The sequence below is a fragment of the Aristolochia californica genome, unplaced genomic scaffold, assembly GCF_029961685.1.
Source record: "Aristolochia californica isolate CCGP_79_NKW_82.1479 unplaced genomic scaffold, dmAriCali1.0.hap1 SCAF_1, whole genome shotgun sequence".
In the NCBI taxonomy this organism is placed as follows: Eukaryota; Viridiplantae; Streptophyta; class Magnoliopsida; order Piperales; family Aristolochiaceae; genus Aristolochia; species Aristolochia californica.
Genome location: NW_027181770.1, coordinates 59,080,351 through 59,097,813, shown reverse-complemented (window position 1 = coordinate 59,097,813; position 17,463 = coordinate 59,080,351). Strand labels below are relative to the sequence as shown.

The following is a 17,463-nucleotide window of genomic DNA, read 5'->3' as shown; positions in this document are numbered from 1 at the left end:
AACCATCTCAACTTTGGTTCATGTGTCTTCCTTATTTTTATTGAATGGTAAATGCAAATCAAATAGTAATAAAGTTTTTTGAAAACAAAGAATCATCAATTAAAATCCTTTAGTTTGTGTTTGGAACACAGAAAGTGGAGAGAGAAGAAAAGAAAAAGAAAATAAAATAAAATAATTGATGATTTTCTCTCTTATTTTCTCTTGTTTGGATGCTCATGAAAAATAAGAGAGAAAATAGAAGAGAAATATAATTTCTCTTGTCGGATACATGTGGAAAATAAAAAAGAAAAGAAAATTACTAGTATTTTAAAATTTTGATGAATAAGATTTTCTCTTAAGTTTCTATTTCTTTTCTTTTCCTCCCAAAATTCATCATTTTTTTAGAGAAAATTTATTAACTAAGAGAGAAAGTGATTTTTTTTCTCTCTCTATGATTCTCTGCTGCCAAACAACAGAAAATAACTTTTTCTTCTTTTTTTTATGTGGGTTTCAAAGAGGCCCTTACGGTTTGTTTGGAACCCCTAAAAAATAAAATAAAATAAATGAATATAAAAAGTGAAAGAAAGTGAAAATCATGGAGAGAAAAAAAATGAGAGAGGAATATAGTTTTTCTCTTAGTTATAATATTTTCCATCTTAAAATGATGGAATTTCAAGAGAAAAGAAAAGAAAAGAAATAGAAAAGGGTAGAGAAAATCTTAATCATCAAAATTCTAAAATATTAATAAATTTTAAAAAAATTACTAATTTTCTTTTATTTTTCATTTTTCATGTGTATCCAAACAAGAAAAAAATATATTTTTCTTTTCTTTTCTAGGGGTTCCAAACAGACCCTTAGGGATTCAACTACTTCATAATGAGTAACATCTTCAAGCTCAAAGGGTAGTTTTAGAATTTAGAATTCTTTTAAACTTGAAAATTGTGACCAATGTTATGATGGTCAACTAAGAGAAAGACTGTAACAAACTTATCATAAGACAATGAATTTAAATTCAACTTGATGTAAGTTTGGTGAGTTATTTTTGTCGGAATATGTTGGTGATATGTGTTAAGTATTAGGCTTTCCGCACCTAAACCGGTCTTTTGGGTTGTATTGGTTAGGTGCTTACAGTTTTATGGAACTATGTGTACTTTAAAATTACCTTATTCTGCATTGATTGACTTTATGTAGCGGTAGGTAAGATTTCAAATCTAGGTATTTACATGCATAAAATTTGAGATATATTGATAGTACTCGGTCAAGTACAGTGAACTAGTGCTAGTACACTTTGAAATCATTGATTGAAATTTATATTCCTGATCGAAGGCTTTGAAATCAATTATTTCATTGAGTTGCTTATGTGCATTCCCTAATTTGAAAAATCAATTCTAGATTTAAATTGAGCCTATATTTCTAAAGCATGTCATGAAGGACTATTTTAAGCTATTATATTTTTAAATCAAGTGATTAAGGACTATTTTAAGGTATTATATTTTTAAACCAATTTTCTATAGACTATTTTGAACAACCAATATTTTCAAATCAAGTAATCAAGGATTATTTTGAGTTGTTGATTACATTAAATAGGTAATTGAGATTGGTATACCTATTTGTTTATGCTTGAATTATTAAATTTACTTATTGAGCGGTAATTAACATTGACCTCTATTTTAAGCAAGTATTTTCAATTTGGGTCAAGCCTTTAGTTTGTAAGATCGTCTTCACCCAAAATACTTTGAGAGAAACTATTGTAGTTGAGGAGTAGAAGTTTCGGAAACTCTATTTGTTGTTGTGAGTTGTAACACCTAGTGTATCTAGGCTGGTGTGTCTGGTGAGTTGCTGAAAAACTGTTGGAATTTGTATTTGTATCGACCGGGCCAGTCCTTGTATAAGATCCGTGGGGTTGCTTTCCTAAAAGGTTCGAGCCTTTTAGCCCAATGGTTTTAGCATGGTATCAGAGCAGGTTGGTCCCGAGTTCGAGTCCCGCTCCCACCGAATTTTGTCCCAGGTATTTCTGGTGAATTTGTCCTGGGTTTTTCCAGGAGTTTGTCCCGGGTTTTTTCGGTGAATTTGTCCACGGGTTTTCCCGTGCGGGGGAGTGTTGGAATTTGTATTTGTATCGACTGGGCCAGTCCTTGTATAAGATACGTGGGGTTGCTTTCCTAAAAGGTTTAAGCCTTTTAGCCCAATGGTTTCAACATGGTATCAGAGCAGGTTGGTCCCGAGTTCGAGTCCCGCTCCCACCGAATTTTGTCCCAGGTATTTCTGGTGAATTTGTCCTGGGTTTTTCCAGGAGTTTGTCCCGGGTTTTTCCGGTGAATTTGTCCACGGGTTTTCCCGTGCGGGGGAGTGTTGGAATTTGTATTTGTATCGACTGGGTCAGTCCTTGTATAAGATCCATGGGGTTGCTTTCCTAAAAGGTTTGAGCCTTTTAGTCCAATGGTTTCAACATGGTATCAGAGCAGGTTGGTCCCGAGTTCGAGTCCCGCTCCCATCGAATTTTGTCCCAGGTATTTCTGGTGAATTTGTCCTGGGTTTTTCCAGGAGTTTGTCCCGGGTTTTTCCGGTGAATTTGTCCACGGGTTTTCCCGTGCGGGCCAGTCCTTGTATAAGATCTGTGGGGTTGCTTAGCCTTTTAGCCCAATGGTTTCAACAAAAACCTTGCGTAGGACTAGACTTTGTAGTACGTAGTGAGGTGCTGAAAATCCTTGTATAGTATAAATTTGCTATTATAGCTAATTGAGTTGACTAAATGTTTATGTGGGCAGCATGTAAATGGTTTTAGAGGTACTTTTTATGTTAGAAGTCATAGGGTAACCAAAGCTTAGTAGAGCCTCAAGAAGCTAAAATATCTTGGGAGGTGAACTAGCAAGCGCAAAAAGATTGTGAATCTTCTAAAAATCTTGTGTGTACTTTATATGTGATTGATTTCACACGTATCTTGATTATTGTGCATGAACGACGTAAATATATTGTAACATTGGCCTTTCCCCTTGAACCAATTAAAAGGAAAAGTAAAAAAATTAAAATTAAACAAAAAATTAACAAACTTATTCACCCACTCTAGGGTGAGACCTAACAACATTATAGATCAATGTTGTCCTACACAATACGTAAAATCTATTTAAAAATCTAAATTAAAATGGTTTTCACTAATCCATGAATTAATTTTTAATAAATCTCAACCCTAATTCAAATGATAGGTAGAGAATTAACGCTTTGGAGTCGGAGGCTTCAACTTTTTTGAGAAAACCCTATCAATGGCATCCGAGGAAGCTTTCTTTGACGACAAATGTTCAAACTCCAGCCTTAACGCCATTACTATCCTCTGCAACTCTCCGTAGAAGCACTTGGAAAACTGATCCGCACGACGAGGGCCCCGCTAGTATCCACAAAGATCTCATCCTCTTCCACGACGAAGAACACGGGGGACCAATGTCAGCTGTTCGTTTGAATTCCTCAAGTAAAAGCCAAGAATCTTCCATTCACGCCTTTTCATGCAGAGAGGTGAGAGAGCTCCATCTTGACTCCACTATGCAAAGACTTGCGCGAGCCCGCCTGTGAACATTCAAACATGGCAAAAGGGAAGTCAAAGCCATCGACCCACTCCGTGTGTTAAGTGATTGAACACTCATTAATCCGTATAAGAAAAAAAAGGGTTTTCCGTTTAAACAAGTTTGGTAAATGAGAACCAGACAGCGTTCGCTTCTTTTAAGACGAGAGACATGGAATTATGAAAGCAACAGAAAGGAGAAAGGGAGGTTTGCGAGCCCAAAAGAGGCTTGCATTTTCCACCCAGAAGGCACTAACCGAACATGAAGAGACCTTACAGGGTTCAACACTGTCGACATGAAAAGAAGAGCCAGTCTCCCTAGCCTGCATTGACCCTTTATCACGGAGACTTAATTTTCTCGGTTTTAACTTTTACATAAAGAGACGATTTCATACCCTGTCAAACACTGCTTCATCCAATTCTCTCATGGGTCTTTCTCTCCTCCTAATCTCACCACTTTAATCTGTTCTTTTCAGAACTCTGAAGATCAGGTCGGTCCAGTGAAATGATATTGTGATTTGGACGAGCTTCTTTTATTAATCAGATTCTCAAAAAAAAAGTGGGTTTTGCAGTGGCATCAAATAGAATTTCCTTTCACCTTTGGGAAATTTTTCTTCATTATTTGCATTTAATTGGAGGACAAATCATATTAGAGGACACTGATTGGACAAACTGGTTAGTGTCTAATCAGTCAGTAAAAGCTTCAGCCCTTTTTTAAACTTTTAGGGATTAGTCTACTATTTGTACTTGGAAACTACTATTCATGAATTCAATGGGAATTAAAATTAATATATATGTAAATTAAGCCACTAAGTTTCTGCTTGAAGATTATGAGTCTACTAATCTCTTGATTATGATCCAACTTTTTAAATTTCTAAAAACCAGTAAACGAACGGCTAGGATCACTGAATGGTGGGTCCCGTTTCAAGTGCCGTTAGGAACACTGAATAGAGAAGTCCGCGCACTCCGCAAGCTACTGTTCTTTTGCCTCCTCTTCGAGCGACGTGACCACTTAAGATTAAACAAAGGATAAATACCTGCCCCGACCAACACGAGTTCCGAGTTGAGAACAGAGACCCGCTCGCGCGTGTCAAACTGCCGCTGCCCGGTTCCCAATTACTCGCCTAAACGGATCCGGGAAAACTGAGATTCGGATTTAGTAATTATTTGGATCCGAAACCTAGTTTCAATTTCACATTAATCAATTATGACATCACATAAGGATATACTCGACATTATGAACATTGTGTGGGGTACGTTTTGGATAAGTGTGATAAAAGAAAAAACACGGGCACATTTATCAAGATGTCACCTGTAAAATCCGATAAGGAGTTCATTCTTTATTCTCTTGTTTTGTTCTATGGTTCTATAAATTCTCCCATCAACTAAAGCTCCGAAATAGCCCATCTCTCTGTGAGTTTACTGACCTCTAGAAGCTAGCTCTTCTACGCCCTCTAATGGCGCTCTGGCCTCTCTGCAGTTTTCTACTTCTGTCCGTGGTTTTGCCTTCTGGGAATGCTAACGTTGAAGGTAGGCTTCGTTGGGTTATAGTTTTTGCGTTTTTTGGAACTGGATCTTTTCATTTATTGCAAGATTTTTATGCCTCTGGGTCATCATCTCTCTTCTGGTTGCCGAAAATGGGGTTTATTTGGTCTTGAGTGTAGTTGGAGTCGAAGTTTTACTTGCTTGGATGGAGGATTTTGGCTGTTTTTAGCCTGGGTTCTTGATGAGATTCATGGGTTTTCTTCTTTGCTTTTGTGACAGGTGACGCTTTGTATGCGTTGAGGAGAGCTGTTAGAGATCCTGGAAATGTTTTGCAGAGCTGGGATCCGACTTTGGTGAATCCCTGTACGTGGTTCCATGTTACTTGTGACGGAGACAACAGAGTCACCAGACTGTAAGTTCTGTAACTCTCTCTCCCTCCTCTCTCCCTCTCATCTCTGTACAGAAGTCCACTTTAGCAGTCCTTCTGCTCTAATGCAGCGATTCTGTCCACAAGATTCTGGAAACCAGACTGTAACTGTCTCTCTCTCTGTACTGAAGTTCACTTCAGCAGTCCCTTCACTCTAATGAAGAGATTGTGTCCAAAAGATTCTGGAAACCAGGAGCTCACGTTATCCTTCTTCCCATAGAAAAAATGCTAATTATGAAGAGAATCTGCCATTTTAATCTTCTTATTGTTCTCCACGTTTAGCTGAGTTGATACCATAACTTCTACCGGTTTTTACAGAGATCTGGGTAATGCAAGGCTTTCAGGGAAGCTGGTACCAGACTTGAGAAAGCTGGAAAGGCTTCAGTATCTGTACGTAAATTTCTCTACTCCCATTAAATGATTTTTCTCAAGTGGATCCTTGATCCAGAAGGGCTTGACGAGGGACTTCGATTAGCAGGGAGCTGTACAAGAACAACCTGGCTGGGAGCATTCCCAAGGAGTTCGGGGCACTGAAGAACCTCCTCAGTTTTGATCTTTACCACAATAATCTCACTGGAACGATCCCAGCATCCCTCGGCAGACTTTCGAGCCTCAGATTCCTGTAAGAAGCATCCATCTTCTTCTTTGAATGATATGGTTTGATGAGTCTTTTCTCTTCTTCCTAACGCGCCAATGGGTCTGTGCAGGCGACTGAACGGCAACAGGCTGAGAGGAAGAATACCCAGAGAGCTCACAAAGCTTAGAAACCTCAAGATATTGTAAACCCGTTTTTCGAATCTCAATCTAGTGCCACTCTGTCTCTTTCTGAGTCTAATCTTCTGAAATCTCTGCAGGGATGTGTCAGGAAACGACTTATGTGGAACCATTCCCACTTCAGGTTCTTTCTCCAAGTTCACGGAGAAGAGGTAATGGCTGATGAGAAATGAAATCGATTAACCCATATTTATTTCATAAAAGACGGGAAGACATCGAGATCAACTACTAGTTTTGTATGGATCCTGATTGTTTACCCGTTCTGGTGCTGCAGCTTTGAGAACAATCCAAGACTGGAAGGGCCTGAACTGATGGGATCTGTCAGCTACAACGTCACCTGCAACTACTGACGTAGGAGACAAAAACTGAAATAGATCAGGATAGATAATTAAGCTGTGAATTTTGATGTTAATGGCTTGGGATTACTGATCTGAACATTGTTGTGTTCGCTTCTGGGTTGGTGTATATTTGAGGCGAATGACAAAGATGACTGGACTGGAAGTTTGCGTTTTCTTTTCGTTTTGGTGCACTGATTGTACCTGTAGGCTGTAGCGACAGCGTATTTGTGTAAATAAAAAAAGTATATATAGAAACATTTCCCTTGTAAGACATCTGATCCCTCTTACGTCTTATCCATTCCTTTGATGCTCTCTTGATATTTGGCACATGAGAATTCTCAAATAAGTATAAAGGCTCAAATAAAGCAATGATCAAACAAAGGAAGAGATAAATCGAGTCCAGGAGATGAGTTTGAATAACTTTATTTAATTTAATTATTAAATGAGTTTAAAATATATTTTATTTTAAAATTAAGTTATTATATCATCATGCTTGTTGTAGTTTTTTTCTTTGTTTTATTCATTTTAATTAAAAAATAGAGGTACTAGCACAATAATAAGTGTAATAAATAAAAATATTTTTAAATAGATTTTTTTAATTACTAAAAAACTAGCCCTTTTTTTCCTTCCTTGGATAAATATTATATCTTTTATAATTTTTATAGAATATAAAATGTATTATAACATCTCAAAAAAATTTGTGTGCAAACAAATACCAATCTTTAACAATGGTTATGGATAAGGTGCATCACCATAGTCATTTTGGCAACAATTTCATTGTCTCAATTCTTATTCTATACTCTTGTGTGTGATGCAACCTTGACCAAGCTCACATCCTTGTACTTGTGCACACACTTAATCAATGTGGTTGTTGGGCTGATTGAAATAATAACAAAAAAATAAAAAAGAAATATAAAAATTTAGAAGAGAAAGGAGAGGTCTAATTAGGAACAAATGTGCTTGTATTGATTGCTTGATGTTAAGGGCTCATAAAACCTACATGATATAGACTTTTTCTAGATAAAATGAACCTAGATAGTTCATTTTTCTTGAGCATTAATCAACCTATTACAAGGCAATTTTACAAATCAGAGTGGTTTTGTCCACTCTTGTAGGCAGTAGTTTTTTGCACCTAACAGATCGATCTTTTGGGTGTATTGGCTAGCCGCTGTCATAGTATCAAAGTTGGGCATGCCACGTCCCGCATTCGAATCCCATGAGAAGCAGTCAAGAATGGGCAGGGTGGGTGTCAGAGTGGTTTCGTCCACTCTTGTAGGCGGTAGCTTTCCGTACCTAACAGATTGGTCTTATAGGTGTATTAGCTAGCCACTGTCATTACACAACTAGGAAACCTAAAGTTTAAATAAAATTCTTATTGGAGTGGGGGCCATGACTTCCAACAATTTCTCTTGAACCAAACCTTTTACACAAGGTTAACCATGTCCAACATCTTCTAGAACTTCAAAAAGATTTTTGCTTCTAGTGGCTTCATAAAAATATCAACAATTTGTTCATCAATCTGATAAAACTCAAACAATAGTTTCCTCTTCCACTAGATCTCCGATGTTAATACTTTATGTTTATGTTTGCTCCTCTCATGAAACATTGGGTTTCTAGATAGGGCAATGGCTGATATATTGTAAAACCTGACTAGTGTAGATCTATTATGCTTGTTCTCCATCTCCATAAGAAATTAGAAAAGATATACTACTCATATGACACAATACGCAACTGCAATGTACTATACCTCTATAGATGAGTGTGCCAATCTATTGCTTCTTTGAGGATCAAGAAAAGAATGCAAACCCAAGACTAAAAACATAGCCAGAGGTACTTGTTTGATCTCTTATAAGAACCCTAATTATGAGAGGTATTTATCTTTTCTAAAAGTGAAAGGAAGAGTTAAAAATGAGAGGTCAAGAGGGTTAGAATAAGAGAGAAGAGCAAAGTAGAGGAAGAGAGGGAGATTGAGAGAGATCTTGAAGGAAAAGGGAGAAGAAGAGAAGAGAAGAGAAAGAGGGGCGACGTGCTTAGCACTAATTTGAGAGAGGGGAAAGAGAGATTTGGAAAAGGCTTAACTGATCTTTCCTTTAGGCAACACCCTTATTTATATTTTTTTTATACATTATTTGGGAAACTCCTCAATCAATTAGAATTCCCTAATTATATAATTTAATGAGAGATCCTAAGAGTTTAAAAGATTACATCAATATATGGAAAAATTATTTCTATTCCAATGAGATTCCATCTTCTTCAAGAGAGGCAAAAGTTCGATGCCAACTTTGACCAGCCCCTTCACGGGTAAATTTATCTTTTTACCCTAGAACTCCTATTTTCTAAGATGTGGCACCACTTTCTATTTTTCTTTCTTCTTTTCCTTTTCTTCTCTTCTTCTTCTTCGTTGGGGGTAATTTTGGGTCTTTATCAATCTTCACCATCTCCAACCCAATTATTGTTTGTACAACCCAAATCTTAAGCTAATTTGAAGACTTATAGAATTTTCCATCACTAATTGTGCCTTTGATGTACCTTGGAATGCATTTAACAACATGCAAGTGTGACTATCACAGTTATTCCATGAAGTGGTAGACCATCCCAACACTATATACCATGTCTAGGCAAGTAGCAGTTAGATAGTGCAAACTACTCAGTAGCGCTCACTTCTATTCCACTTCCCTCCATAGTCAACTTTAGTCTACCTTCTATAGGCATGCGAATGGAATTACAATATGATATCTTGAATCTCTCTAGAATGTCACAAGTATACTTCTATTGAGATACGAAGATGCCCTCCTCACCATTTTTGTCATCTTTCAACCTAATCCCATACATGTGTAACGTATCAAGGAATACCATCTTACTCAAATCATTAAATTCCTCTATAACATTAACCTTAGGTTGAAATTTTTTGTTTGTGCATATGAAAGCCTTCTCCACATACTAGGTACTATTGAGAGTCTCTCACATTGTCGACTATCTAGTCAACTAATACTATAAGCCTCTCAAAATAACCAGAAACACTTTCTAAATTAGAAATTCTCATGTTTTCAAATTGAAGTAAAACACGATTGTGACTATCTTTATCACTGTCATCTCTCCCATATAGATCACATCAAACACGTTTCAAGCTCTATTAGATGTTTTCACACAATGTACTTTGTACAAGATTTTCTTCCCCTCCGGCTGCATTATGCAATCAAGGGCTTTCATATCCTTTTTTTTTTTTTTCAAATTATTCCACTATTTTGGAGTTTGTGGTATGCCTTTCTCTGTTTCCTTGTAATTGTTCTCCGCAATGTCTCATCAGTCTTAAGATATAAATAGGACTATTACTGGTGATCCTCAATATTTGTGGTTATTGGGTTCATAATATTTTGGTGGCATCAACATGCGACTCAAACCATTACTCACATGATAGCCCTCCTAGCTCAAATATGAGCACAAGAAATTCCACTTGATTGTCTACCTCTGATACCAAATGTTAGATAGAACCTTGACCAAGATCACACCCTTGTACATGTGACACACTTAGCCGATATGTGTTGGGTTAATTTTAGCGACAAAAATAAAAATAAAAAAGAAAGGAGAGATTTTATGTACAAGGCATAATTATAGTTTGCATTGCTTCTCGGTGCTAATGGTTCATAGAGCTTATATTATATAAACTGTTTTTAGAGCATGTTCAGTTCTCTTTTCCATTTCTTAGGCAATTTAACACAGCTAAGAAATTTTAATTGGGGCATATGTCATTAATTCCAAACACCTTGTTTTCAGTTTCTAGTTTTGAACGAAAAAACCTATTAGATAAAATCGGTAATTTATTTTGTCAGAATATTACTTTCCAAAAAAAAGCAATTTAGCTTGACGGAACACTTGATTTTCATATTTGACAAAATAAGGACCAGGCCAGGCTTCGTTCCACATACTTTCATCACCCATTTCTGTAAGAAGTGGAGCGACCTACTGCTGCAATACCCTTCCACATCCTTCTTTATCCATTTTTGCAAACACGGGGATCGATCGAGACCTTCTACCTGACTTTGAAACCCAAAAGAAGAACACCCCAGAAATACCCAGAAAGAAAGGTTCAGACGCTACTCGAGATCATGCAAGGATGATAACAGAATTAGAAATCAAATGCAAGAACTGGGCAGTACGGAGGAAGAAGAGGCCTTGCGGGCATTTTACGCTCATGTCACCTATTCCCAAAAGTCTCACCTAACTTTTTCTTCAGTTCTGCTGATCATCGAATTGGCGTCTTTGAAGGAAAAAGAGTGCAGTAGAAGGGATTAATGGCGGAAACACCTCATCATTGTTTTAGGAGAGAAACTCCTCCCTTTATCAATTTATTTCAACTGAAGAATCTTCACAAGTGATCAGGGGGAGTACCACCAAGACTAACTATTCGTAAATGGAGGAGAGAGAGAGGTCTCTGCTGACGATAAAAATTGATGAAATTTAATTGATCAATTTATTTCAACTGTAGAATCTTTACAAGTGATCAGGGGGAGTACCCACCAAGACTAACTACACTGGATATGATATTTACAATTTGTGTTTTCAGCATCCAGCTCCAAGCCGGAGGCTGTGACCGTAATAGTCAGTTGCTGATGTTGAAATATTTAGGATCCGCTGGATAATGGTGCTCCACCTGTAACTGCAAAAAATATTTCACAACTCAGACATACCCATTTCAAAAACGAAAGCTTTATCAAAAGGCAAAACAAAATCAACACTGATTTCACCGTGGTTGGGCAAAACAAAACAAAATATCAAAATAATACTTGGTTGAGCCAGCAGAAGTTCTACCACTCATTTCATACAAGCAAACAGGGGCTCATTTGATATACACTGCGGATACTGGCTTCATGACAATCTCTGAGGGGAAATTTTAGACTTTACCTTTAGTATCATCAAAAAAGCAAGTAGAGAATTCAAAGCACCATTGATTTGCAGCATGTGTTCATATCGAGATTACAGCACAAACCAATTGTAAAAAAGAGGGATTTTTTTTTTTTGGTAAATAATCATATGGAGACGAAAAGTAATGGTTCTCACCAAATAAAAAAACCAAACTCAAAACACTTAGGGAATTACATATTTGTAGCAATACTGCAGGCATAAAATGAAATCTCATGAAAGAAGCAGACAACTAACGAGGCCCAAACAAGTGTAGAACGATATGTGTTGCTTCCAAATTGCTGCATAGCAGAAATAAACCACCCAAAGGTTGCTTCCAACAATATGCTCATCCTACACCTCATCTTTTCTCAGGAGAGAGATTAATAGGACTCATCCAATCAAAATGATCCTAAATGCCACTACATTTACACAGACCAAAGAATCAAAAGAATAAATGAACATTATAAACAAGAAATGCCAAAGAAGAGAAAGAAGTAGACAACACCTAAAGAAAGAGAGAGTAGAGCTCCAATGGAAGAAAACTAGTGGAGAATTCAACTAAGTATAAACGACAAGAAATAGAAATCAAGGTAACCCTATTTAGTTCATGCAAAATGGCGTTCACCAAGAACTGGGAAAAACATTACCTTGCCCTCGTCTGCATCTGAATGACGCTGAGGGAACACAACTCTCAGATCATTGTACAGGTAGAAGCGTCTCTCACTTTCAACATCTAGACTATTCCCAAGTGGCTCAGATAAAGGATCCGATTTGCACCTGTGCAAGGATCTCAAACCCTTCTTAGAGTAAGGGCACAGAAAACGGAGGTGCAGGGCATAGCGAAGCACACCAGCACCATTAGTATTTTCATTGATCTTTGAAGTACTACTATGTACAGATTTCTTGTCAGTAACTTGATATGTGTCCATTGGACTGAATTCATCGTGACCTGTTTTTCTCTGACCATTGACATCTGTTGCATTCACAGCAAGATCGAGCCCATTTGAATTACTTTCCCCATCCATGGATGATGTTGGACTAATCTCTCCCTTCCATGACTGTTTGGACAGATCAAACTCCCGAGTACTAGTACCAGTATACACACTACCAACAGTGTCAGAGCTTTTGTTTTCTACAGTTTCAGAGGTCTTGTCTATAGATGACTTTCTATTTACAGTGCTAACATCGTTAGTGGATTCTCCAATACAACACAAAGTATAGTTTGTCTTTGAGTTTGGAGTAGCTGCTGGCCTGCTCTTAACATCAACATCCTTGCTGCCACCGGAGGCTAGTGTGACCTTTTGCCGTAGGAACGTCTGCTTGCACTCAAATAATTAACATCAACTTCAAGGTGAAACTAAGAACACTTTGCCAGATAAGATTTTTCTTCATTAGTGTAAAGAGCAGCATATACACAGCATGTACCTTGGTTCCAGCTGGCATGTCACTCAGATCATAATTGCAAAAAAATGTATGAACAGGAGTCTTCTCAGGGTTGCTAAGGACCTGCAATTAAAGCAAAATTCTCTCAGTTTGTTAAACAATGCTTTTAGTTAAACAATGCTTGTAAATTCTGCAGTGCTTCAGCTAAAAACGAAATGCCTCTAAAATATAGATAGTGAAGCTCAAGGATTTTGTTGGGTTACAATCTATACATGTAATTTTTCACCACTCAAGGTCACAAGAGCAGAATCAAATTACACAACAGGCAAAAAGATTAGCATTCAAATTTTCAAATACATAACTGAGATACTGGAAATGTTGCAAGACACAACAAGAATTAATAACAGTAGATTCCACTGTTCATAGTATCAGAATCAAAATCTCATAGAACTTGCCAATAGGAGGCTATGAGCTGCTGTATTATCTGTTCTGGCTATTATACCCATATCAGCCTCCACAAAATCTGATACCTCTCATATTGTTTGACATGAACCATGTAAAATAATTCTTTAAAGCTATTTCTTTAATCTTTATTAATCACCAAAAATAGAAGTAAATTTTTACAATACAACATGTCACTTACACCTAATAAACCATATTGCACTAAAGGTTTTTATTCAAATGAAAATTTCCAATGTACATTAACAGGTCCAAGTTGCAACAAGGCTCCACATGCCATTCTATATTATGTGTACTGACTAAGACTAGATAGCCACTTTAAGTGCCCACAACCATCCAGATTAACGATAAATGCTCTTGCCTAACTTACTTGATACCACCAACCAATTTTGAGGGCTAAAAAAACCTAATACCAGTTGTATGCGTCCTTTCATGGGGATACGCAACCGACTTCGCGTAGATCGGGAATCATCGTTACTGCTAAAGCATCTCTTCATTTTTGGGCCCTTGGATTTGCTTGACGGCAAATTTCCAGCAAGATCAATCGATGAATAGTACAGTAAGCAGCTATCCCCATCAACACTTGTGACAGCAAATGGAAGCTTCTGAGATGGGGGAAAGAAACTCCCTCCAGTAACATTCAGAACAGCAAGAAAACCATCTATTTTCTGATCAACTCAAAGTAATATACAGAACAAAAAGACATCCTCAGTTAGTCAATATTCTTATAAAATAAGTAGTCTCCAGACATGAAATAACTTCTAACAAAGCCAAACCTGAGAAACATTTCCAGATGATAAACGCCCAGATAAGAGAGACTCCTCAAAAGAACCAACCAAAGATCTCCTCACCGGGAGCCCAGTTAAGCTTCTGACCGACTTGACACATTGGGGTATATGGGCATATTCTGGGTGCCATTCCTGTCCACGGCCAGAATTACATTCAGGAGTATAAACACCCAACTCTTTACTAAGGACATCAAGGTCTTGAAGCATATGATTTGCGATCTTGAGCTCATCATCTTCAGGGGGGTACAGAACACTCAAGACACTCTGATCAAATGATGTCTCATAACTACTCGAAACAGTGTGGTCACCATTCACCTGCCTTGAGAAACCAGCATAGTGCCCACCTGTAGTTTTCATCCTTCCAGACCATTTTGGTCCAAGAGGGGACAATGAGAGAGGAGGTGAGTTCCCCTTCTTGGGGGAGATGGTTATAGCTCTACTTACGGTTCTTATGTTACTTATATCTTTGTTTGCATTGGCTCCTTGTTCCTGCATCATGACTTCCTTGTTCTCAAGCAAAGGTCCATCAGTGAAGCAAAAAGCGTCCACTTTATTATACTCATTATCATTCAGCTTCAAGCGCTCCGAAGCAGACCAGATAGAGGCATCAAAACAATTGTTATTTCCAATGTTGGCTTTCTTATAGTCCTGTGAGGCATAAAACCCCCTGGGGTTGATAGAGATATTGCTGCCAGCTATGTCTAGAGGATCTCCATGGAATTGATTTGTACAAAGCATTCCATTCAGTGGAGACAACATACGTTTCCTGACTTGAGAACCTTGTGAATCAGCTGAATTCTCAGAATTACAGTTTACAGCAGATGCAGGATCCCCATCTGAAAAAATTCTCTCTAAACCATTGACAAACAAATCCGATCCACTTGATTCAAAACCCACAATCCTTGAAGCTGGATTCTGTATGTTGCGCATCATTTTTGGCGCGAAAAACCCATTATTATCCTTTAAATTCATCTTCAACCCATGGATGTTTGATGCGGCATCAACAGCCGATGTAGGTCTGAAAAGCCCATCGTTCCCTTTTGGATGTTCCAAGCTGGTTTTCCTTTGGAAATCATTGAGGGAAGAGCAAGAGAACTCCTTTAAAATCCTTTTCCCAGTGCTTACTCCATGGCCATCAAAATCACTATTGCTCAATCCAACATATCGAGGAGGGTTCTGAGAAAATGTACTTAACGATACAGCAACTTCATCAGCAATTGTACCCGTGGAGACCTGAGGCAACCCCATTTTGGTGCACTTGAGTTGCAAAAGCCTATTCACTTCTTTCCCCCTAGTTTTGAGTATTACCCGTTTGCTTGAAGAAATTTTCTATCCTTGTCCAAGAATTAGCACATATAATTGTCCTCACATTCATATGATTAAAATAAGGCCCACCGAAAACAGGGAGGTCTAGCCAACTGAAGCTAGAATCTAATTAAGGGATCTAAACAAAGAATCAAACTTATCCTATCAACACACTAACTAGTACAGCCTATATATCAGGACATGCTGTTGCTTTTATTGGAGTCCCAAATCACTTTGCGCGGACACAAACCAAACAGCCTAGATGTGAAACACCAGACAAACATTATTTCTTGTCCCATGGGGCCGATAAGTGACAGCTGGAATGATCACGCTCAAACAGTCGATCGACAAGCCACGAAGAGCTGAGAAAGATAAGAAGAATCAGTTTATATAGAAAAGATAAGCTCAGAGATGCAATTACAGAAACTTCCATTCTATTTTCTAAACGTGGATAATTTAACAAGAACTACGATGATTTCCCATTTCTCCACCGAAAACAACACCTGCATTATGTCATTCCTTTCTGAGAAGAAGCCTAAATGACACTATTAGTGAGAAACAAATATCAAGAAGAAAAAGACACCTGCCCCTTTTCCAACTTTCACCAATAACAGATGATCGCAGGAAAATGCCTAGAAAAAATTAGCAATTAAAAGAATGAAAAATCGAAACACTAGCGCGTAGAAGAAAGGCTGGACATAACAAATCTAATCAATCAACATGAATGAAAACATACAATTGAGATATCTCAAATTGAAAAAATAATTTCGATGTGCTGTAATTGTAGCAAATAAAAACTATTTTGATGCATGTACCAGTAGGAAATAGAGAATTAAAAAAAATAAGATGTACAAAGCAAAACTTTCGCCTACACAAGAAAACTAGTAGCCTTCGTTTCCGTTCATAATAAAATTATGGATCTTAATAACATGCAGAATCAATCGATAGAAGCAACCGCAAAATGAAATGACCCAATGTTTACGAAAATAACATGACTTGGCAGATTTTTCCAAAACAGGAGAAATCGTAACCGGTAGCTTAAAAGAAAGAGAGCTTGTAAAAAATGATGATTAAATATTAAAAAAAAAAACAAAAAACAAAACTGAGGTACCCAACCCTATCATGCATTCACAAGGACGACAGACGTGCTGAAGGAAGTTCCTAAACCCAATCATCCATTCGGACTCTCCAAACTCCTAAACCGATCACTTACAACAACCAAAACAAGAATCGGAAACACACTTTAGGTACCTTCCACGCCACACATTCACCCGAAAGACTAACAGAAAGAAAGGTCGACACGAAAAGCCCCAGTTAAACCCCTAAAAAATTCCGAAAAAATCGAAAATATCACTCGCAAACTCCAATCCCAAACTCAGCATCAAAACAGATAAATCCACAAGAAAATCACAAAAACCCAACAAGCGCTCGTCAAATGTCAAACACTTACGACATAACCCAGCAATCTGGTCACAAAGCACACCTCTCGAACAACCGATCGGATAAACCGATTGCAAAATCATGACCGATCGTCCATCCATTCTATTGGAAGTATAATCAATGTCTCCACCTATTACCAATCAAATTCCAAAGAGAAAAAAAACCCAAACACGAATACTATTTCTCTCTTTCCCTTCTTCGTCTTCTTCTTCCACAACCGTCTGAGGTTCGTGGCAAATCCATCTTTCCTCTTCTCTCTCCTCCCTGTTTATACCCGACATTTTCTAGTAATTTCGTAAAAACAGCGTGCCACATTTTTTGCTGGGCAATTTTCTCCTGTCCCTCTCTCGTCGCGTCGTTATAAAACACGAAATTAGTAATTTAAATCATATTCCGTGCAATATTTTATACCTATTATACCCCTCTTTTTTATCAGAAAGAGCAGCCAATAATCCTCTAGGGTATCGTCGGTATTGCAAATTTCTCTAGGGGCCGAAAAGTAATTCAGACTGAGAAACGTGGTCCGCGTACGGTGGACGTGGGACCTATCATGGTGAATGAAAATCAGGAAAGATGCGAAGCGCTGGTTTTTTCACTTTACAGTTTCCTACCTTTCTTCCCCTGCGGACT

The 17,463-nt window shown here is 37.7% G+C and overlaps 2 protein-coding genes across 4 annotated transcripts; one reads left to right on the top strand and one right to left on the bottom strand.

The window, feature by feature from the left end:
- Window positions 1-4,944: 4,944 nt before the first annotated feature.
- LOC137963741 (leucine-rich repeat protein 1-like) lies at window positions 4,945-6,825 on the top strand. 2 transcript variants are annotated; one of them, XM_068810932.1, is made up of 7 exons: window positions 4,945-5,062; window positions 5,297-5,429; window positions 5,763-5,834; window positions 5,923-6,066; window positions 6,152-6,223; window positions 6,299-6,370; window positions 6,493-6,825. In XM_068810932.1, exons 1-7 carry the CDS (start codon window positions 4,990-4,992, stop codon window positions 6,566-6,568), a joined length of 642 nt encoding a protein of 213 aa, XP_068667033.1. In that variant the 5' UTR covers window positions 4,945-4,989; the 3' UTR covers window positions 6,569-6,825. The 2 variants fall into 2 exon arrangements, with proteins under 2 accessions (XP_068667033.1, XP_068667025.1); XM_068810924.1 differs by having other exon boundaries at window positions 5,920-6,066.
- Window positions 6,826-10,996: 4,171 nt separating this feature from the next.
- On the bottom strand, window positions 10,997-17,130 carry LOC137953259 (uncharacterized). 2 transcript variants are annotated; one of them, XM_068800573.1, is made up of 6 exons: window positions 16,844-17,130; window positions 14,077-15,755; window positions 13,714-13,968; window positions 12,884-12,964; window positions 12,106-12,774; window positions 10,997-11,213 (listed from the first exon to the last, which is right to left on the bottom strand). In XM_068800573.1, the coding sequence occupies exons 2-6, from the start codon at window positions 15,334-15,336 to the stop codon at window positions 11,157-11,159; spliced, it is 2,322 nt and encodes a 773-aa protein (XP_068656674.1). In that variant the 5' UTR covers window positions 15,337-15,755; window positions 16,844-17,130; the 3' UTR covers window positions 10,997-11,156. The 2 variants fall into 2 exon arrangements, with proteins under 2 accessions (XP_068656674.1, XP_068656683.1); XM_068800582.1 differs by having other exon boundaries at window positions 16,877-17,130.
- Between the last annotated feature and the right edge of the window lie 333 nt (window positions 17,131-17,463).

Excerpts from the sequence above, each read along its gene's own strand:
- LOC137963741 (XM_068810924.1), top strand. The coding sequence starts at position 4,990 with ATGGCGCTCTGGCCTCTCTGCAGTTTTCTACTTCTGTCCGTGGTTTTG. Across the intron at positions 5,835-5,919 it reads CTGGAAAGGCTTCAGTATCT|CAGGGAGCTGTACAAGAACA; the intron begins GTACGTAAATTT and ends GACTTCGATTAG. Across the intron at positions 6,067-6,151 it reads CTTTCGAGCCTCAGATTCCT|GCGACTGAACGGCAACAGGC; the intron begins GTAAGAAGCATC and ends GGGTCTGTGCAG.
- LOC137953259 (XM_068800573.1), bottom strand. The coding sequence starts at position 15,336 with ATGGGGTTGCCTCAGGTCTCCACGGGTACAATTGCTGATGAAGTTGCT. Across the intron at positions 12,965-13,713 it reads TGAAAGGACGCATACAACTG|GTCCTTAGCAACCCTGAGAA; the intron begins GTATTAGGTTTT and ends CTTTAATTGCAG. Across the intron at positions 12,775-12,883 it reads ACATGCCAGCTGGAACCAAG|ACGTTCCTACGGCAAAAGGT; the intron begins GTACATGCTGTG and ends GAGTGCAAGCAG.